The sequence below is a fragment of the Sciurus vulgaris genome (genome assembly GCF_902686455.1).
Source record: "Sciurus vulgaris genome assembly, chromosome: 1".
NCBI lineage: Eukaryota > Metazoa > Chordata > Mammalia > Rodentia > Sciuridae > Sciurus > Sciurus vulgaris.
The window spans coordinates 165897181-165921093 of record NC_136461.1 but is presented as its reverse complement, the minus strand read 5'-3'; the positions used below and the strand labels follow the sequence as shown (position 1 = coordinate 165921093).

Here is a 23913-nt window from a genome sequence, read left to right as displayed (position 1 = left end):
ATTTGCTAGAACAACTCAGAGAACAGGAAACCAGTTTACTTACTATTAATGGTTGATTATAAAGAATACAACTCAGGAACAGTCAAATGCAAAAGAAGACTAAGACAAAGTACAGGGACACAGAGCTTCCACACCCTACCTGGATGTATCTCATTCCCGGGAGTTCAGAAGCCCCATGTGTTTGCCAAGCATGGAAGCTCTCAGACCCTGTATGGAAGCTTCATTTCATAGGCATGATTAAATTGTTGACCACTGGTGATCAAGTCAACCTCTAGTCCCTCTCCCCTCTTGGAAGCCAAGGGAGCTGAAAATTATAAACTTCTGACCATGGGGTGATTCCTCTGGTAATCCATGCTCATTCTCTGAGAGTTATTTCATTTAGCACCAACTCAGGGTGGAAAGGGGCTTACTGGGAATAACAAAAGATTTTCCCCTTACCCCTGCCACTCAGGAACTTCTGAGAGTTTTAGGAGCACTGTGCCAGGCACCAGAAAGAATGAATATATATAGTACGTATACATATATATACATGTAAATATATATACACGTAATGTACATGTAAAAGTACACGCATGTATCTGTAACATGTATATATTTTTACCTATGACAGGGAATTTAATGATTTTAATAGAAACAAGGAGAGTTGAACCCCACTAACAAGATATAGGCAAAATACCAAAACCCTAGTCTTCCTGCTTCTTACTCCAGTCGTCCAATAAAGCACATTTCTTTTTTAAATAGTATTTCTGTATCACATATCCTATATTTATCATCTGTCTGTATTTATGACAAATGATCATTATGTAACTCATCTTCCTCTTCTCTCCAAGGCTTCATATCTGTTCCAGACTGCTGGATCCCCAGACCTTTCTGATATTACATCAGATCTCTTTAAGCCTAAATCTTCTTTCCATTCTTCATTAATTTTACACACGCAAGTGGGAAAATGAGCTGCTTTAAGCACACAGCCATTGTCAGTTATTGAAATGTATAGTGAGAGATGTTATTAGCCATAAAACATTTTTTCTTCCAGATCAACCACATCAATCATACTGAATTATTTTTGCATTCAAAAACATGAGCCATAAAAGCAAAAAAGCAATTTTTTTCCTGTTCCCATCATATGTGCTTTTATCCCTCTGATTTCTCTTCTCCACACCTCCATTTTTTATTTTCCTCTCTCTGTTCCTTGTGGACAGTTAGAAGTTTAAATGATTTGAAGTTAATTGGAAACTACTCTGTTTGATAGATTATATTTTCTGGCATGTAAAATTACTGTCAGACCATAATCCTTTCTCTTTCTGATCTGGAGAATTCAAGCACAAAAGCAAATAATTTTACTATAAAGATGGAAATCATAACTAAACACAATGATCAACTGTAGCTATTTTGTTACTAGTTTTATTAACAATAATCAATACTGGAAATTTTTTAAATAAAAAACTATTTTTTAAAATATATAATAATAATATAAAATAATAATATAAAATATATAATAATAATATAAAATCTGAAAAATAACAATTCAAATTATTCTGTTATTTTAAACTCTAGGTCTATCTTAATTTAGACAGTTTGGCATATAGCAATCACTCAGTGACAATTGGAGAATAAATGAGCAGAAAATAGCAAAACTGAAAAAAATTCTGATTATTTGAGCCATGCAATCCCATTACTGAATGTGCTTAAAACTAAATTCCCATCTTAAATCTTTTGCTGAAAGACTGAACTCTAAACGCTTTTTGAGGCAATTTTTGAGGCTTGTAGAATTATCACAGTTCCATCTAAATGGAGATCAAGTGAAGTTCATAGATTAAATCTATTATGACATAATTACTGCAGTTTCCATTTTGATGACAATAACATGTCTGTTATTTTCTATTTCTTTCTGAAGTATCAAGAGCAAGTTTAAGCATGCTCTCGGTGAAATAATTGCTGCTGCAATTTCAATTGTAAATCAAAAGCTATTTTCTTAGAATTACAAGCCAAGGAAAGCATTAGATATCAGTGGTCAAAATATGGGCAGCCACACTGATGACATGAGAGCCCAAAAGATGCCCAGTAAAATGCAAGTTGGCAACATGGGTGGCGTCATTGCAGTCCTGAAAGATTACCTTACATAACTCACTTGAAAATCCAGCACCACCTCAGATATGTGCAGTGTCGCATTAAGGCTGGCATGAAGATAATTAGGGATCATTCTCTGGTAATTAAGGATATGCCACTTTTGTTCACTTAGCCCAGCTTGCTCTCTGCTTCACAGAATTTATGATGTACCAGGTGGCACTTCACTGTAGAAAACCCTGTAGTCTTGCAGTCACTCAACGGAAGATGTACACATTGCTCTGCTGGCTTTCAAAAATCACTCAGAGAAAATCTACTTTAAAAAGTAAGAACACAGATGTCACTCAAAGAAGAAAAACCATCCTGCTGTTTGGAGCAAAAGAGAAAAGAAAAGAAAAGAAAAAAAAAATTGCTCACCTTGGAAAATGTTGAGAACTTTTACCAGACTAGTTAGTGACCTTTGATTTTAAAGATTAAAAAAATGCCAGTTTCAATAAATAAAAATTTAGAGATCAAGTTAAATAAATGCAGTTATTCCACATTTGTCTGGTGATATCTGTTTTCTTGGTGATAAATATTTACAACTTGCATAGCTTTCACTTGGAGATATAGTGTTGCATTGTGTGTTTTAAAAATAAATCTTTTCAATGACTGGAACTTACTGCCTAATTGTACAAAACACTGTCATCAATGGAAGAAGAAACAAAGCCCACTTTCTAGAGGCTTCTTTTATTTATTTTTTGAAGACCAAAGATTAACATCTGCAAAAATGAAAATGTACTTATGAAGTAGCATACTGAGAAGGTCCAATCAATAAAAGCCAAAAAATATATACATGCCATTGTTATGCATGGCAGGTATTAAAAAAATTATGAACCAAAATCTCCCTATCTGCTTTTACCCTCATGACACCTGCTATTATTTCCCTGTACTGATGAGGCTGCCATTGTCTTGGAGGACCAATGATAAGGCAGACAACAGATAAGAGAGGGGTGTAATTTATATGTCAGTTTGGCTAGTTCACAGTGCTCAGCTATGTGGTCAAATGTTTTTCAGATTGTCCCTGTGAAGGTGTTTTGGGTGAGACTAACATTCAAGTCAGTAGACTTAAAGCAAAATGCCCTCCTCAGTGTGCCTGTGCCTCATCCATTTAGTTAAAGGCCTGGCCATAACCAAAGACTGACTTCCTCTGGGCAAGAAGGAATTTTCTAGAACCGCAAAATGGGTTTTCCCTGAGTCTCTAGGCTAATGACCTACCCTGTGGATTTTCTTTTTGCATACCCCTATGATCATCTGAGCTGATTCCTTAAAATACATCAATCTCTTTCCATATATATCTCATGATCTGTTTCTCATGATCTGTTCTGACCAATATGATGGGTCAAATACTTGACTTTTGAATTTCAAAAGTCTAGGCCCAAATGTGAAGATATAGAAGAACACAACTCAGTAACAGCCACGCCTTTCCATCCCCTGACTAAAGATTCCCAAGAGTAGAACAGGGAGACAGGAAAAGTGATGAGGGTTTAGATTCAGGTACCTCCCTGAGGTTATGCTACACTGTCTTCCCCTAAGGTAAAATCTGTGTCAGAGTAGGGGAGAACCCTAGAGTTTAGACAGAGACTACAGGGGCACTCTGGCAATGGTGACATTTGTGACCCATTTCCATAAAAAACTATGCTCTCAATTGACATGGAGGGGAGCAGTAGACACATCTGCAAGGTATGTCTAAGCAGAGGGACTTAAGACAATTTGGCAGAATTGCCTGCACCAAAGACTGATTTGGGAAGACCAGGGACTCTCAGGATATGAGAGTAGTATAGAATGGCACAGAGGGCAGGTGGACTTGGAAACGGCTAGAGATTAAGAACAAAGGAGGATACACGGGAGCTTGAATGATAATGGCTTGAACTACTAAGAAATTTGGGATGGGAATGAAGACAAAACTGAGGATGCACCATAGAGAACTGAGCACAGAGAGGAGGAGATGCCCCTCCTGTCTCATGATTTTGCACTAAGCGATACCCCAGACTCTATGCAACCCACAAGCAAGGAGGAGAGTGACCCTGAATAATAATTTCCACCCTCTGGCAGAATGAAGACTCAAAAAGAAATTTAAAAGTTAGAGGGGAAAAAATGTTATATTTCCCTTTCCTACCCACTTGAGTTTCATGGGTGTTGCACTGTAAGTAAAGAGGTGGTAGGAACAGAGGGCAGAGGGAAGGAAAGATTCAGGAGACATGGGATCAAGTCCAGGCTCAGTCAGTCATGATTTGGGGAAGTCAGTCTCTTTGAGCTCAGTTCATTCAAAAGTAAAATGACAGAGTGAGACCAGAAGGTTCCTGACTGAGCGAAAATTTTCTTTCTCTTGATGTACATTGTTAGGAGTATAAAAACATAAAAGGAGACATTCATCTTAGAAGGAAGTACTGATGTGTCCAGAAATGATGCTAGATTTGGCATTTGCATATCTTCTATCTCACAGTCAATGCTCAATAAATATCTTGTAAGTGAAATGAAGCAAATCCCAGAGTTCATTGTAGAAATTATCCTTGGAGTCTTGTCACCTAGTTATGTCTCACTGTTCTGGTTGGTGAGCCTGTAATAGTTTATTATCCCTAACAGTAGACAACAAGGGCTATAAGTCATCAAATGCATTTGTTTGTTATCCACTAAGCAAAAGTAAAGACCTTCCATTTATGATCTTGCAAATCACAACTTTTACAGAACTTAAAGGGAAAGAAGAGGAGGAAGCATACAAAGATTCTTCCCTCTTTTCTTTGCTAGAAGAAGTTTACCCATAACCCTCTTGGATATGAAAGGGAAAAGAGAGCAGTAATCATCACCCTGTTCAAATGAAGAATGATGCTGATAAGGGCACACAACAGTAGTTCAAACTTTACATGTTTCTGTCTATCCCTATCTAGCACATTCTATGCAACTTTTCTAGCACTTACAGTCAATACTCATGATGATTTGCATGACCCATAGCAACTCTGGTAAAACTCAAGGTACATATCATAAAAATCAATGTGCAATGTTGTGACACATAGCCAGAGAGACAACAGAGGAAAAAAATCCTCTGACCATCAAATGGCAGCATTGTCTTGGCTCTCCATGGTGTTACAGAAAATGCCCTACATAGGAAAAGCCTCCGGGTGTGGTTCAAAAGCTGTAATGGGCCACAGTGCAAGGCTAGACAGCTCAAGGCTCATTTGAAGAGCAAAGAGTTCTAGGAGACAAGCTGTTCCAGCCCACATAAAACAAACAGTGAGCAGCAACCAATAAGCCCACCCACACATCCAGGCCCTGGTGAGCCTGCTGAGGATCTTCCCCTGCAATTTCTACAATATGAGATGCAGCTTATCCAGTCCTCCTCCTACCTAGCACTTGTCTTTAAGGAATGAGAGACAAAGTAAAATTTCTAAAAGAAGCAACAGCAATACCACATCTATTATTTGTTAGGTATATGGATTTTATGGAATACAACTTGGAGCCTGAGGACAAAAGATGACCTTTGAGGTTGGAGATGGATGCACCTCTTAGGTGGCTCACTGTGGTCAACTTGTGGCACTTCCCAGTCTAACTTTGGAGAACTGCATGAGCTCCTAACTAGTAAGTCCTCCAAACTATCGCTCAGGCCTGAGCTGCTTTCTATCTTCTCTGTCAGGATTCAGATTGTTTTCCCTTAGATCTCAGAGCTGCTACTTCCCCATTACCCATCAAGAGGGCTCTTTCCTCACAAAGCTGAAACCCAGTATACTCAGTTCCTCCTTTCCTTGATGTCCTTGAAAATCAGGCTTAAAACAGTAGGAAGAGACAAAGGAGGCAGAGTCCCAAACATGAATGGCAGTTCCTAACTCCCTTTCTTAGAGAACACGTCAAAGTCCCAGTGGTCTCCAACATTCTCCCATTGCTACCAAAGTGGAGGTCCTTTCCACCCCATCCATCCATCTTTCTATATGCTCATCTCTGTTTTCAAAGAAAGCCCATGTTACAAGATACTTTTGCATCCTGAGGACAGCATGAGGAAAAGATAGTTGCTGTCAACTGAAATTCACATTTCTAAAGCTCTTCAGAAAGGGAGAGAGTAATTAAATTATATTTTTATGGATATCTAATAAAACCCACCATTCTATATAACTTATATTTACCAATACAATTTTTAAGAAAGGAAAGGGAGAGATTAATCTTGAAGAACTCTGCTCAAGATAGGTCATTTCCACACAGTTTTCCAGTCAATTCCTTCAACTACCTGGTTGCTTTTTTATAAGCTTATCTTTGCTATTTTATGATTCCTTGATAACACCTCTTGAACAATTAGATGTCTATTGATTGAGAATATCCATATGAATACCAGCAACTTCCCCCAAAGAAAGTTAGTATGCAGGAACTAGGAGAATGATGTGACTCCACAGCCACTGCCATTTTCCCTGTCCTGAACCCAGGAGGTAGCAATGAGTAATGAATTTGTGTGTCATGTGGTTCTCTATTCACGAGTTCTACTAACCCTAGTCAAACAAACTTTGCATATTTATGTAGCACCTTCCTTGGCTGGTAGACTAAATTGCTTAACATTTGTTCATAAGCTTTCACAATTTTCCTTCCAGAACATATTATTAGCTCTACTTAATATTCGAAGATGGTAAAGCATTGAAAATTTGCTTGGCGGAGGCCTTTGGAAACAGAATGAGGATCAGTGCTCTGCCAGACGGCAAGGCAGTGCACAAAGACCCACCTAACAGGAGGCTGCCTGGAGTAGAGTGGTTGGGAGACAGACTGCCCAGTCTTAACTCTTAGTCTCCGTATGACTTTGGGAAAGTTCTCAACCTCTCAGTGATTGTTTCCTCTGGCACAAAATTGGGCCAATCACAAATCTGTTGTAAAGATCAAATAAGTTAATGCATGGTAAGTGCTTAGATCTGGCACATGGTAAACAATACATAAATGTTAATCATTATTATTGCTCTATAGCACAGGTAATTGTCATCCAAAAGCTTTCTGGATCAGAAAGATTTAAACCGACTCAAGAAGACTAGAGATTCTTCGAAATGATGGTTCAGGCAGTATTTTTCAAGGACAGCTTCAGCAGCCTCTTAACTAGTCTTCTTGTCTCCAAAGTTGTCACCTCCCATCAATTCTTTTCACTTTGGGGGGAGATCCATCTTTCTAAAATGTAAACCTAGTCCAGTCACATCTATATTTAAGAGCCTTTGATGACTCTGCACTGACTCAAAGGTAAAAATCTGCGTACCCACTAGTTCTCAAGGTCTTTCACAGTCAGGGCCCTGCTTGCCCTTCCCTCTTTTAATACGATAGGCATGCTCAATGTCCCCAATCTCCTTCCACACACCATACTCTCTGACTTAAAGGTTCCCCCATGTGCCCTTTCTCTTTGGTTGAAAACTCCTCTCATCTTCACCCCCATCCATATCCTCCTTGAAAATACTCATGACCCAGTTTTAAAGTTTCTTCTTCTAAGAGGTCTTGCCTAACCCTTCAGACTAGCTCCATGTACTACCTTCCTACAAAGCACTACATTTCTGTGGCCTAATTAATCAAGTTACTACTTATCTACTTCCTGAAATCATAAATGTCTTGCTCATCACTAGATCCCCAGTACGTGGCCCAATAATATCTGGTTACACAGTAAACACTCAGTACCCTTTGTTGAAAGAATACCAAGTTCAGTTGGTATGAAAAAGATAGAATTGACTTCACAGGTTGAATTAGACATGGGTTGACTTCAAATTAAACTGAGTTCAAATTAAACATCTTCCTCTTTCCCTAACCCCTGAATCCTCTCCCCAAATTCCCAAGAAACTTCAATGGACTTTTGTAGTAAACTATTTCAGTTAAACTTCCTTTGTGATAGCAGGGCTAATAGAAAGTGATTCATAAAAGGCTGATGACTTATTCCATTTAGGACTTGGAAGATGAGCATGTTTCTTTGCTGTTCTGGAACATAACATTGAAAATCTGATACACTATATCAACCAGTCTTCTTCAATTTCCACCAAAATAAAAGTATGCAATATCTATAACATTTTATTTTGAGTGTCCAGGATTGATGTTAACCAGGTTAAAAAACCTTGCATCAAAGACTTTAAATAACAAGTTGAGAATATAAATTTTTCCTGGGCAATCCATGACTATTGGATTATTGATAGAATAATGAAGGTAATAGAATAATGAAGGTAATAATTTTTTGTAAATTTAACAAAAGTAAATAAAAAACACCCTGATCTTTTCACTGAATTTTGTCTCTCTCAATATGCTCTATTTTAAAGATAATCTCATGAGTTTTCTTTAGCCAACCAGGACTTAGACACAGCTCCATGGATAATAAAGAGATATTTTTTGAAGTCATTGAAATTGCAGTGTTTATTACGAATGATGTCATTACCTAGGAAATGGTCTCCAGAATCATACTCTTTGTGATAAATAATTCTTTGAAAGTAATAACATAAACATGTTAAATTTCATTTTATCACCAAGAATTAAATCTTGTGAAGATCCTGGGTCAAAGCACACAGATGGAGCTATTTGTTGACGAAAGCTTCTTCTCATGCTCCTTAATCATAGAAAGTAGAAGCCATTGTTTCTACTTGAAAACAAAAACAAAAACAAAAGAACAGTCTTCCATGAGACATTTGGAAATCAATTTATTTTCTATGCATAGGTAGGTTTGCTTCCCTTAAATATGAAGTAATGTTTATTTATTTATTCATAGCACATGGAACATGGTATCCACTGTAGATGATTAATAAATACTGACCAAGTAAATAGGTAATTATTGAATAAATGTCAATTTTCTTGGAAGCTGCAAACTCAACTAGAATAATTGTCATCAAATTAGGCACTCTGACAATTTGAATCTTCACTTGAAAACTATTCACAATTCAAAAGGAAAAGAAAAGAAAGGGGGAAATTCAGGAAAAAAGAAACCCTGTGCCAGTCTCAAGTCAATATATATTAATTTCAACCTGATGGCAGGGAGGATGGGATGATGGAGAGGAAAATACTTATGAATAGTCAAGACCCTGTATCCCAGCAGAGGTAGATTTCTAATTATTCTGAATCACTGTGTTTAATTTAAATTTGATTAAAAATAGTTTCCCAGAAAAACTTAAAAATCAAATTAAACCACTGAACCCATTAGTGAATGAGACAAGGACAATAAACATTTAGCTGCTACTCAAGTTCTCAGTTTTCTTTCTATCAGATTTTAACTGCTAAGGCTCTTGCTATTTAAAAGTCTGTTTTTTTCCCCACAGAGAAACCTTTTAAGACAAGAGAAGAGAATATAATATACTATGTAGTAGGAACTTTTTAAGCAATGGAAACATTTTTACATATAAATGAAGAACCTTAATTATATTAAGGAAAAGAGAAATTCTTCATTTGCGCATAGTCTATGTTAAAATTTAGAAGCAATTCACACTTATATTTAAAATTATATTTCATGGCTTTTAATTCACAGAGTAGAGTACTATTTTAGAAGAGAAATAACCTTTGGTACTCTTATGTTTAATTCAGAATCTAAAGTCAAATTTATCATTTACTCTGCCCCCAACCAAAAACAGTCAGTTCTCTTTCTTATTTCATAGAATCTGTCCATGGCATTACCCTTTTTATATATTAAACCAAAGTCTCAACTCCAAGTCACCAGCAATATATCTTTGTAGGCCTTTCTCCTAGTTAATCAATACATCCTGTTTCTATGTCAATCAATCAACTAGCCAAGTACTTCATGAACATATAGCAACTGTTAGAAGTAGTTGAAAACAATGGGTCTTTGCTTCAAAAGAACTTTTAATTGGATTTGGAGATAAGATTAACATACTAATGAAACAATTAGCAAAAAATAACAGATATTACATAATTAAATGATACCTATGAAGGCGTAAATTAGAATAATAGAAATTTAAAGAAAGAAGATGATCCAGAGCCAGGAGCAGTATTGCATGCCTGTAATCCCAGCAACTCATGAGGCTGAAACAGGAGGATTTCGAGTTCAAACAGCCTCAGCAACTTAGTGAGGCCCTAAGCAACTCAGCGAGACCCTGTCTCTGATAAAACATAAAAAGGGGCTGAGCAGGTAGTTTGGTGGTTCAATATCCCTGGTACCAGAAAAAAAAAAAAAAAAACAACAGAAGATGATTGATGATCCAGGAGAGCAGGGAAGATTAGTGAATACATCTTAATAATTATCACCATTATTTTTGGCACGTATTTATATATTATTATTAAATTTTGCAGAGTAGGTTCTTATATTGTCTCCCTTTTATAATCCAATGAAGAGAAGTGATCAAAGTTCTTTTAGCTAAACAGTGTAGGGATTTAAGTCCAAGTCTGATTGGTTCTTTCTACCTTACAATGCTGGTTTTTGTGTAGCTGGGTGGATTTTGATGAGTGGAAAACTATACTATGCAGAAGGGTGGGTTATTCAAACAAAGGACATAGCTTTGGATATGGAGAAGCAGAAATTTATCACTTCTCACTCAGAAATTTGTTCAGCTCATGATGAGAGTTAGACACTATGCTAGAAATCATTGGAAAGCAAAATAATTATGACCTCTGCCTTCACAGAGCTTGGACCACAGGAGAAGAACAATAATCAAATAAACACAAGAGATATAAAATTGATACAGGTGCTGGGTAGAGACGTTCCTGTTACAAGGCAAATGCAGAACAGAAAATTTAATCTAATACAGAAAGTCAGGGAGGCTTTCATGAGACCCAGAAATGTGCATATGATTACATAAGCTTGGAACAAATGGACATGGGCCTTTTTTTGATGTGGTAAAGATTATGGGGGCGGGATAAGGGAGGACAGTGGAAGAAGGAAAGAAAGTCAAAAGAAAATAGTTCTCCATGATTGAAATAGAATGTGTATATTAGAAGTTATGTAATCAAATGCTACTGGAGATTATCTCAAGGCAGTGGGCTTTCAGGTGCTGTATGTTCTTTCTTATGATTTTCTGTATTGTTTCAACTCATTTTACAAAATTGTGTTGTTTATGTTATCTTGTTCATGAATGTCTTAGTCCTTTTCAGCTGCTTTAACAAAATACCTTAGGTCGATTAATCCGTAAAAAACAAAATTGTATGGCTCAAACTCTGGGAGGTTCAAGAGCAATGCCCAGCAGATATAGTGCCTGGTAAGGGCCTGTTCCTCATGGATGGTGACTTCTATGTGTCTTCACATGGTGGAAGGTGTGAATGGGATCCTTCAGGTCTCTTTGATAAGAGCACTGATCCCACTCAGGAGACTGGATGCCTCATGTCTAATCCCTTCCCAAACACCCCACCTCCAACCATCAGTTTGAGGGTTTGGTTTCAACATGTGAATTTGGGAGGACACAAGCATAAAGACCAAAGCAGCATGTGGAAATATTTTTCAAAAATAATAGCTCTTGAAAATCCTTTACTGCAAAAGTGAGCAAGGTCTTAGGTTATTTGTAATCTACATTTATTTAAGAATTCTGAAATCTTGAAGAGTCATAGAGAACAATTGTACCTGTTCCACCAAACGAACTACTCTCGAGAGAACATCATTATAAAAGATAGAAATCTGGTACTTAGGCAGTGGTGTGAGGATTTAAAAACAAAGGACAAAATATGCTGTTGTATTGAATATGGAGAGAAGAAACTGTCCAAGAAGTGAGTATTGTGTATTTTAAAGGGATGGAAACTACACTGTTTCTGAATTGATTTTATCCATTTGGTGATATTTATAAGGTTAGAAAGAACCCTGCATTAATGTGAATAAATAATTCAACCTCAAAAAAATCTTCATTTTGAGCAGTAATTGATTTTACTTCACCATTAGCAATTGTACCATGGCTGATGGGAAGAGAGAGAGCTAGTTCTATTAAGACTAAAAGAGAATTCAGGTTCTTTATTGGGAGAACAGTGACAAGCAGAAAATAATTCTCTAGATCAGATTAAAGAGATATTAAAAAGCACTGAAAAAGTTTGAAAGTGAAGTCCTTTAATACAAACGACTAACAGAAACAATAAAACCGTGAGCCCTCTGAAGAACAATGGGAAAACTAAAGCATTGAGAAGTGATGGAGAGGAGGGTGGTACAGATACCAAGTCGAAAGCAGAAGATGAATTCCAGGTATAAAGGTAGGAGAGAGGGAGGGGAAATGTGCAAGGAATGGAAATAATGTCCAAGGTAAGAAGAATGGCATTTCTACATTGCAGCAACGCCCACACTGTGAAAACCCTACATACAAGATATAAAAAGAGAGAGATAAAGGCAGCAATTAAAGTAATTACCTCTATACTGTACATCCAAATATATTCTACTGCTGGAAAGAATCAACCACCTTTTCATCAGGAATAAGATATCTAAAAGTGATGTTTAAAACTGGCCTTGGAATATTTTGATTCCTGATATACAAAATAGCTAAAAATATACAATTTTATAGAGGTGGCATAACAACAGAAAGAGTTTAAGTTGTTTTCAGGCAGAGCTGGGAAAAATCCCAGTTCTTCAAACATACTAGCTGAGTAACTTCAGGCAAGTTATTTAACTTTCGATGTTAGAGTGCTTAACTGTGTACAGGCTGTGAATAATAACACCTTCTTATTTGGTTTTTGTGAAGATTAAATAAAATGATGCAAGTAAGCGCCTGGCACATCGTCACTCAATAAATGCATTTCCCTATTCAACTAGAAATTGCATATTTCCTTTAGAAATTAAATATTTTTTAGAAATTACACACAAAAGTTGGCTCCACGACCATCATTTGTCAGAGAAAATTGGAACCAATTTATTTCTGAAATTATAACTAAGGATAAACCATTTTCATGTCACTTGGAAAAAAAAATCTCTTTAAACTTCTCTCCTTTATAAATGTTCCAAACTACGCTAATCTTTTAAATTATAAAGTAAAATCGTGTTTGTTGATTTCATACTCTTCCTCCAGGGAGGAAACCTCTGCCCTAATCCACACTTGATCTAGGAAGAAATGGCAATAGTGCCAATGAAGTTCTCTCATGGAAAAGAAGAGAGTTTCAAAAGTAACACAGGAAATAGGCTTTGTCTTTTTTTTTTTTTCCCCCCCTCTACATGTTTGTGAGGTAGAGAAAAAGATACTCCAAGCAAGTAAGTGGACTTGGGTAATTAATGAAGTGAAAAACACATCTAAAAAAATGGGTGAATAATAAGGAAATCTCTGGCCACAGGTTAATTCTAGTGGCAAAGTGGAATAAAGTCACCATCAGCTCAGATGGACACAAAGGGTAAAAGTGGAAGGCACGGGACCCTGGACAGTTCAGTGATGTCAATGCTCCCAAATTCCCATCCTTTCCATTACAGTAACTTCAGATTTTCCTGAACTCTCTAGATATCAAACTCCATCAAGTCCCTTATCTTCTTGGGTAGGAGGAATACCTTTCTCTAAAGTATGGGATAATAAAGAGAGACTAAGTAAGCCATCCTTGGATCTGTAAAAGACTAAATTTTTGCCTGCCCAGAATCTATTAGTCCCCTTTATTCTGAAATGGCATCCTGGTTCCATTTCATATTATATTTCCTGAAAACTGATTTATTTGGAGATGTGCATGAGATCAAGGCAAGCTAACACAATTTAAGACCAGGATTTTGCTGGGTCTATTGGGAAAGAAAGGCAATCTCTCAGAATTCATCAATTCTGGAAGCAACAATATGAACCTTGAGCTTCTCTTAACCATCCTGAGCTATCCGTGAGAGGTTCTTCCCAAGAGAAGAGCCAACCAAGAAAAAAGAAATAAGAGATGACAGAGAATGGACTCATAGCACTGCCACTGCCATTTCAGTAACTAATTCCCACACACCTGAATCCTATCTCTGGAATTTTCTGTCACATGAGTCAGATAATAACTTCATTAAGTCAATGTAGCCTATGTTTCTGTCAATAATGACCAATGAAGTCCTCCCTTCTACCATAGCATTTGCCCTGCTAAGACTTCTGCCAAGTGGGGCCTAAGAGAATCTGAGGAAAAATCTTAAAAGAATGTTATTCCTTTCCTCTGCAGCTTTATGGTCCCTCTGACTCCATCCATTCCTCATTTTGCATACACAGCAAAATCACATTTCTGCCTTGAAAACAGCCTATGTCTGCTGACTTTAATCTGCTTATTCCAAAAAGGCTACTTAAAGTCTGGATAGAGAATCAGTCCCATGCCCAGTTCCTGCAGCTGAGCTTTGAACATGGCTAGAAAGAAATAGTCTGTCTGGATTCTGTGGTCTCTTCTAGTTCTTCATGACCAGTCTGGGTCTTGTGTGAACACCTGTGGGATTCTCTTGCCAGAGCTTCTCAGACAGGTTTGCACTGTTAAACTCAGCCCGAGCACGCCAGGCAGTCTACTCCTTTTGGTTAATGTACTCAGGATTTGCTGTTCACTTTGCTCTCCTGACACAGCCACACTACCTCCCCGCTCTTTTCTGTTGTTTTGTTTGAGCACCTTTTGGTCACACCATACCTGCTTAGCTAGCACCCAAGATTATGACTGTTCTGTGCTCCAGATATTTCAGTCTTTAGGCTGCTAAGTCTTCAGATATGATTGAAGATGTTATAGGCTATGCTAATAGGGAGAGCTCTTTTGTTGACTATGGGAATTGCAGTCTGCTTTCTAGTTACAATGTCATGCAGGCAGTGTGAGATGCCCTTCAGACTAACCTGCTGCTTATTTCATGCTTTCTCTCCCTACTGCTCACAAAATATGTTGACTTTAGCAGCATGATGAGTAACTCAAGAGAGAAAGTGGCTTCATCAACCAACTCATCGAGCTTTGGGATTTAACTGTCATGAACAAATACAGGATGGGCAACTTTTTATGTTTCAGAAGGAACAGAACTCTGCCATCTGAAACAAATCCTTTGATATAATTACTCTCCAATTACTATGGGACTTTATCTCATCATTGGTGCATGAAAACTGTCCTCAAATATTTGAAACATTTGTCACAAAACATTTGTATTCTAAATAGCACTAAGGAGTAGAAAGAAGTAGAAATTTAGAGAACTAAATTTTCAGTTTAGTTTAGCAAATAGTTTTTTAAACTTCCAGGGCTAGCTCTTTTTTAGTAGGTGGTGCTATTTCTATCACTATGGTATACTTCCATGATTTAACAAGCCCTGGGTTGAAATCCCAGGGCTCAGCACCCAAAAAAGTTATTTTAGTTTGGAATAAAGAGCAGTTGATGTGAATGCATCAGTCATCTGTCCCTAGTCACAGCCTCTCATCTGAGGACCCTGGGACACTTTTTTGTATGTTCAGATTCTGACCCAGGAGCAAAGTTTCCATCTGGTCTACCATTTGTTCTAGCCTGACAATCTGGATCTCCAAAGTACAGTGTACTGGGAGAATTGTTTTTGGTCTCAAGGGGATCTTTCCCTTTCCCCCTTCCCTCTGCTATGATTAACACCACAAGGATTTATGCTAAATGCTTCATGTTTTCCTCTGACTGCCAAATACAGATAAGCTGGCTTTTTTGACGAGGGAAAGCACTTTCTATGAGTTATGGAAGACCCTGATGATTTTTCTTCAATTTATTCTTGCTTTCTCACTGGTGTGGTGGCTCCAATTTTTAAGCTACCAAACTGTAGGTGTTGATTTTGTTAGTATTGTTTTACTTTTCAAACATAAATATTAAGGGCTCTAAGTATTCTCTTTTAAACAGTAACTTGTAAAAGTTAAAAAAGACCTATTTAAAAACCTTTAATGGAGCTGGATAAGCCGAACTGAAATGATTGAGAGATTAACACAATTTTTTTAAGATAAATTTTTTTAAGAAAAGGAAAGATTAGGCATATTTGTTCCAGAAAGAAAACAGGTAAGAAGAGACTTAACAAAAATCTCTGAAATTTATGTAACTTTAGTTAAGATGGATAAGCCCTCTTTCAGAATATTCTGAAATATGATGATGGTATTCATTTCCTTTAGCATTACAGAAAGTTAAAGTTTTCAACAATATTTTTCCCTGTTAACAAATACTTATAAAGTGACCCTTTTCTTTGCCACACTGCATATCCTAAGCATGATCAACAGAAACAAATTAGTACTTTGTTCCACACTCAATTACTCTGCATAAGAAAAATCTCAGGGAAACATTCCAAATGTCCAAAGAGAAAGGAAAAGACCTATGAATTAAAATGATAGTTTTTAAAAGTGGAGGAAAGTTGAGCTTCTGATGCCTTCAAGTTTCTCCTCCTTTCCCTGGGGTTTTTATTCACTTCTATGGTCTCTGCTCTGAGTAAAATCTTTAGAGTGAACAGATCAGGAACATAATTTCTGGGAAAATACTCACCATACTAGGAGTCTAATACAGCATTGTTATGGTTTGGATGTGAGGTGTCCCCCAAAAGCTCACATGTGAGACAATGTAAGAGAGAGTTCAGAGGGGAAAGGATTGAGTTGTGAGAGCCTTAACCCAATCAGTAAATTAATCACCTGATGGGATTAATTGAGTAGTGGTAACTGAAGGCAAGTATGGTGTGACTGGAGGAGGTGGGGCATTGGGGCATGACTTTGGGGTAAATATTTTGTATCTGGTGAGTGGAGACTCTCTCTGCTTCCTAATCATCATGTGAGCTGCTGCTCTCCACCACACTCCTCCACCATGATATCCTGCCTCACCTTAAACCCAGAGGAAGGGAGCCAGCCATTCATGGACTGAAACCTCTGAAGCCATGAGCCCCTCCAATTAACTTTTCTTCTTCTACAATTGCTATGGTTGGTTCTTTTAGTCACAGGAGGGAAAAAGCTGACTAAAACAAGCAAGAAGCAAGTGGGATGGCTTCTGGAATTCTTTTTAGAGTGAGATTATTCCAAGTGTTGAGCAGGAGTTTGTGCTGGCGTAGGCTGGACTGTGACCACAGCTCACGGGGCACTCGACCTGCACAGAGTGGTCAGCAATTTGGTTTTAAAACACACTAAATACATCCTCTCTGATTCAAACCAGACATACTTTCAACCTTGGTAACAGTCATGTGCAGAAATCATTACACAGTCTCAGATGTCTAGGTTTTTATGAAGCTATATGCTTTTGGGTTTGTTTTTCTGTTTGTTTGGGTTTACTTTTATTCATGAGAGGAGATCTGTTGGAAATGAGACAAGTGGCTCCAGGGCATAGAAAATTAAAAATGCAATGAAGTCTTCTTAAAATAATTTATCCAATGACAATAGCAATGTTCAGATGAAAGGACAAAACACTGAAATGAATAAATGAAATGAAAGAGAAAAACCAGTAGAATTATATTTGAAAATTAAGACTGTAACCTACTTGTGTGTGATGGAGAAGGTAGTATACATAGTTTTTATTTGTTAAAATTTGTTTTTGAATCACTGTACCACTCTATGCTTATCCATTTAAAAGTTACCTGGAATCGGGAAAGGTAATACAAGTCTGTAATCCCAGCAACTCAGGAGTCTGAGGCAGGATGGTAAGTAAGAGGTCATCTTCAACAATTTAACAACACCCTGTCTCAAAATAAAAATGTAAAAAGGACTGGGGTGTCACTCAGTGGTAAAGAGCTCCTGGGTTCAATCCCTAGTACCAAAAAAAAACAAAGACCAAAAAAGCTACCCGTAAGAAATGACCTCTTGAAAGGTTTATCTTGCAGTTTTGCTAAAATGTCCTTTTACAAGAAATAATTTGCTTAATTTTAATACTTAAAATATGTTCATATTACTACATTATAGATACTGGCTATAATTATACTTCTTGAACAATTTGCTTCTCAGGATCAAGAATAATATTTTAAGAATATTCTTCATGAGACAAAGGGGGTAAATTAAACAGCAAGATATGTTCTCAGCTTTTCCTTTTTTCTTTCCAAATACTTTCAAAGTGGATATGTCACTTTTCATACATGGCAAATATAGTGTTTGTAGCAAAGGGACTTAAATTTCCACAGATGGCAGGAGTGAGCTGAAGTAATACTGTCTTAGAACATACTTTTGCAAGGGACAGACTCTTCCTTGGAAAAGTTCTGGAAAACAGTGTATAAAGCAGATAATGAATTAATGGGTTCCAAGGTGAAGTTAAGTCACCAGACATCAAGAGGAGCAGGAACTAGGCAGCCATGGGGGTTCATTGAAAGTGTTCACAGACTCTGACTCTCAGGGTCCAAAGGAACAGGGTGAGACAATGGATCTGGTTTGTTCCATCCAGTCTATGGATGAACTGGTTCCTTTAGGCCGGACTGGGCTCCTGATGAATTAGAGAGGTTGGGGATATTAAGCAGTGTTTGGATTTGAGAGCATACTTTTTCTTTTGGTACTGGGGATTGAACCTAGGAGCACATTACCACTGAGCTACATGCCCAGTTCTTTTTATTTTTTATTTTGAGACAAAGTATCCCCAAGTTGCTGAGGTTGACCTCAAACCTGAGATCCTCCTATATCAGCCTCCTGAGGATTATAGGCATGCACCACCACGTCTGCCAAAAAGAGTATACTTTCTTAGGTGTATGGAAAGGGAAAAAATAATTGGTATATTTAGTGAATCACTAAAATAATTCAAACTTAGATCATGCAAAGATAAAAGTTATCAGTTGCTTAAAATAAAGCTCTGAAATTTCTGTGCCAAAGTTTGAATTAATCTTTTAAAAAGATCAAAGGCTAGCACTGATAACCTTTTTTTTTAAAGGAATTTCATGAATATAATTCGGAAGAGTCTAACTAATATACTTAAGCTCTAAATTAAATTGAACATCCTCACATCAGAAAGCACACACTGTTGTTACTAATGCATATGGGAATAACAAATAGTAATTATTATTCCATGAGATTTATGGTATAAATCGCTGTATGTGCTTTTTAGCATTTAGTAATCTTACAGCTATACCAAATTCCAATCTAATAAATATGTAAATAAAATAGCAAAACCAGGCCAACAAAATCTATAGAATGCTTTAATTTTCATTAATATTAGTAAATATGTATTGAAAAATCTTCATGATAGCAAACTCTGAAACTATGACTCTCAACAAATGTTCCCAACCCAAATTGAAATTTCCATAATAAATATAACAAGAAAGAGATAATTAGTATCCTTGATGGAGTATTAGCATTCCATCTTCCAATAACTGGACCACAAAGGGAGCCTCTACTTTTTTTTTTTTTTTCTCACGTATCATTTCTCAGAACGGTACAACATGGCTTCCTTTCTTTCATGCATGAAAATTCTCTCTCAGTAGCAATTTAACATAACTAAAATTATCTGCTGTGTTCCTCCATCTCTCCCTCTTTGAGTCTATCCTTCAGTAGAACTATAATGACAATCAAAGATGTCACTTTCCGACTCAAGTTTTTCAATAGCTTCCCCTGGTCTACAGGATAAGGTTGAAGCACTTTTGTAATTGCAAAATGCAGTCTTTTTCTTGACCACCCTATTCTTTACTCTCCAAATTTGTCTCCTTCCACTCTTAGCCTTATAGTTGACAATTTAGCAGTAAGAAAATCTGTGTCAGTCCTACTCACCTTAGGCTTTTCCCCTCTGATTGGAATATTCTATCTGCTCTTCTTTACCCAAGCAATCTTCACTCTTCCACAATGACTCAGCTCTAATGAATGTTCCCTGAGCCCAAAACTGGGCTAAAATGACCTTCTTTGTAATCCCAGGACATTCTAGCATACCTCAATTACAGCATTTATGATATTATATGGAAATGATCAGTTGGAGAGTCTATTTCCCCATTAAACTATAAGCTGACTCCATGTCATACCACCAATGCCTACTAGAGATTGATGCACAGATTTTTGAACAGACTGGAACTTCTGATTTAGTTACCCATTAGTACTATTTCTGACAACAAAATACTTAAGCCATTTCCGAGAGAATGAAAAACCCCACTGAATTCAAAAACTTGCAAACTGGTTGTTTAACAAATATTCAGCTGCTTGCATAAAGTGAATTGAATCTTTTAATTCTTAATAGTTTGCCTCAAGAAAATGTCTGTTCATAGACGTAGCCCAAGAGCATTTTCCTAGCATATTGGCTCACTGCTTGGAACCATCTTAACACTGCCTATAGTGACATGGTGATTGTTCAAACAATAGACACACTGATGGCTCTCAAGACAAGACTGAAATGGTGCTTTTTCACATCAGAATTGTATAATCTCAACTGTTACAAATAATGTGATTTGGTTCAATTACCCAAAGAAAGCAGCACATTTCTGTTGTTCTGTATCCAAAAGTTCTTATTATTTTATATTTTTAAGCACAGGAAGACTATGACTATGACCTTCATTAATGTTATGCTAATGCAAAAATAAATCTATATAGGTAAAATAAATACAAGGTACTGTATGTGTCAACTCTGCAGAAATAATCCTGTGTCCTTCATTATCTGCACCTCTCAGGTAACAGTGATTTTAAATTCAGCATTCTTGAATTGCCCAGATAACTGCTACAATTTCCTCCATTTTAATACACTAATATAAAATTGGCCTAAGGACATTTTTTAAACAAAGAAAATTGAGATGAAGACAAAGTAATAAGGAAAAATTCTACTTGCTTATTAATGATAGAATAAGAATTGCTTATCATGTCTACTTTGTTTTATATTCTACAAAAAGGGACCTATCTAAAACTACTTTAGGAGAGCTCTCTAAAGATCACTGAGTTTTTCAGAAATTTTCATTTTTTAACGACAGGGTATCTCAGAATTAAACACAGGTAAGCATTATAAAATGTACCCTTTACATCTTTTCTTCCTCATTCTTTCATGAGGAACTCTCTCTACCTCATTTATAGAATCCAGTGAATAGAAAACTCCTTACTTAGTATTATGTGTATCAATGGTATGGAAGAGTTCATGTAATTCTTCTCCACTGAGAACACCATCTGCAAAATATGCTTTGAATTCTTCAAAGGATAATTTTCCATCATCTGAAATGATAAGAACAAACAGAAGCAAATCATTTTCATTTTACATCGTTCTATCTTTGATTTTTAAAACTCAGCACAAATGCTTGTATGTGTTTATTCATGTGGGTATCCCGCATATATTCCCACACCCCCCCAAAAAAAGTATAGAAAAATTCAAGGTGTTAAAAAGAAAAATGAGAACATTTTTGTAGTACATAGCATGAAGATTGTACATTCTAATGAAATATTAGTCCACGTGGTGTTGAATACTTTTGATTCATTTATTCCCATGACAAACATTTAGATTTAATAAAGCATTTACCTGGCTATACAAAAAGGATATCCACACAACAAAATAAAGAGCCTAACATGGAGTCAATTATTTGTATGTTTTGCCTTCATGGCACAAAGCATAAGCAGGACCTAGTAGACCACAGGATACATACTAGATTTTAATTCAGTGAATATTGATTAAATAGATACTTGCATGTGGATATGACAGTTATTATTACAATCAACAAATTGTGCCCATTCTTCTATTCTTTAAATTAGTGAGTACTTTTAAAGCAAAATAAATTTTACTTTTGTGGGTTATAAAAGTGAAATACAATCAGAGAACCTAATAGAGAGATAGGATATGCAAACATAATTTTAAGTCCCTTACATAGTAGGTCACAGCAAATGCTCTAAGAGGCACTTTCAATGTATGGGAGTTTGGATAATAGATTGTTTTCATATAGGGGCAGGAGGGGCTTTAGTAGCATGTGCACCTAACTGAACAAAAACTCTGATAGACGGAAGAAACACACTAATGATAGGCAAAATATTTGTAAAGACACAGAAGCAGCAAATCTAGAGAAATGAATGAACAGGAAGAGAGAGAAAAGCAAGCAGCCCTTCCTCTATACAGGAGCTAATTTGTCAGTTTTCTTGGATAAACTGCAGAATGACTATAAGTGATAGAATAAGCCTTTCTATTTACAATGAGGGAACTGAGGTCTAAGGAGGAAGAAATTTGCGCAGGGCCACAAAACTCCTACAGTGTGGTCCTACCAACATTATTCTGAACAAACCAGCATTTGTCTTTGCGTAGGAGAAAGTAAAATTAAAATGATTAGATCTCCAAGATACATTTAGAGCATTGTTTTTTTTTCTTGAAAGTTGGCTCACAGATTGCCTAGAGTAGTGTTAATATGCAGGTTTCTGGGCCCTACCCGACAATCATTCTCAGAGAACACAGAGATGTGGGCAAACAAGAAATACAAATTTTGAAGGTCTGGTGTGAGATGTTTCTACACAAACACTCCACAGGCATTACTATCAAGGATATAACAGACCTAATCACTGAATTGTTTTTTTTTTTTTTTTTTTTTTTTTTTGCCAGGGTAGGGGGAGGGCACTTAAAGGCTGACATATTTTAAAAAACCTTAGTTGCAAAATATAAAGACTCTGAAGCATTTTAAAACTGTACTTCATTTTGTTTTTTAACTTAAGAAGCACAATATACCAATTTTCTGGTTAATTCTTGTTAATAGTTAACTGGGAAGACATGGCTATCAAGGTGCTAAAAATCATGAACTGGATCAAGTACAGAATGAGTTCCTGACCCCAGTGTTTGCCTGGACCAGGATTGTTCAGCTGTTCAAACACCATAGCAACCCAGTACAAAATGAAATTGAATCCACAGGGGTTATCAATCCTCTAATTTGTGTTTCTCTTTTTATTTATTTTCAGTACTGGGGATTGAATCCAGGGGTGCTTTATCACTGAACTATATCCCCAGCTGGTTTGGTTTGTGTGTTTGTTTTGTGTTGTTTTGTTTTGTTTTTGAGACAGGGTCTCACTACATTTCCTAGACTGGCCTCAAACTTGCAATCCTCCTGTGTCAGCCTTGTGTTTCTGTTTCTAAATGAGTTATTGCAGTTTCATGTCTCATATGGCTATTTTAAACTTTAGCCTCGTGTAACCTGTTTTATATCACAGACTAGACTTTGTGCAGTTTTTCTGCTGGGCACCTCCTTACTTTGATGAAAAACATATTGCCAGGTTGGAGAATTGGGTATAAACTAGATGTAGGTAAATGTCAAAGAAAGGGAAAGATTGTCCATCTATTTTTTTAAAAAGGAAAGAAAAAAAAAAACCCAGGAATCAATACACTATTTCTAATGCCACCCATGATATGTATTAATGGTAGATACTTGTTGATGTTGGAGTGTGTATTTTGTTTGTTTGTTTTGTTTTGTTTTGTTTTTTTGGTGAACATGTAATATTCTCAGGTGACAAAACTCTGGTTGCCTGTGCCTTCTGTGGCTGAGGCAGGCCTCTGTAAGCCTTCTGTATAACTAGAATAGATAAGTGACTAAGTCATGCACATATTATCAAGTGAAAGCACTAAATAGCAAGTTCAGTGGCTGAAAAAGAAAATAGAAAAAAAACCTCTTACTGGAAAAAAATATAAAAAGAAAAGGGAGGCATTGAATTACAGCGCAGTTTGTAGGATAGAAAGTATGCTTTAAAAGCCTGTTTTTACCACATGCAGGACTCCTGAATGTCTTCCCTTCAGGCTGACCACAATTTAAAACAAGCAACTGCAAAGAGTTACTTTTGAACAGTTGAAGACTAGTACTTAATGGTAAACAAAAGTATTACGCTGTTTCAACAGAAAGGGAGAGAAAAATTCCGTGTACTGAGTCTGTATTAATAGAACAATTATAATTTTTATTAAAATATTTTATTTCAACTTCAGTTTTCCTGCGGATTGCTTTTGAAATGGAACAACACAGTGAAACCTAGGTTTCTACAAGCATGGCTCACAGAGGAGTTGAGTCTTATGAGGTCTGATTTCCTGTGGTGATAAATCTTAACTTATCAATAATGGCACAGGTTTTTCAACTCTTTCTTTTAGAATTGCATGCTTTGTCTGAGTTTGTCCCAAGCATAGTTGGCCCCTCTCTGCTTTCTTTTTAAATTATTC

The 23913-nt window shown here is 36.6% G+C and overlaps 1 protein-coding gene across 1 annotated transcript in view; it reads right to left on the bottom strand.

Moving 5' to 3' along the window:
• The window catches only part of NECAB1 (N-terminal EF-hand calcium binding protein 1), a 147239-nt gene that overhangs the window by 98705 nt on the left and 24621 nt on the right, over positions 1 to 23913 (bottom strand). The window contains exon 3 of the mRNA XM_079143806.1: positions 20852 to 20960. Within this exon, the coding sequence (XP_078999932.1) occupies positions 20852 to 20960 (109 nt within the window). The remainder of the gene's footprint in view (positions 1 to 20851; positions 20961 to 23913) is intronic.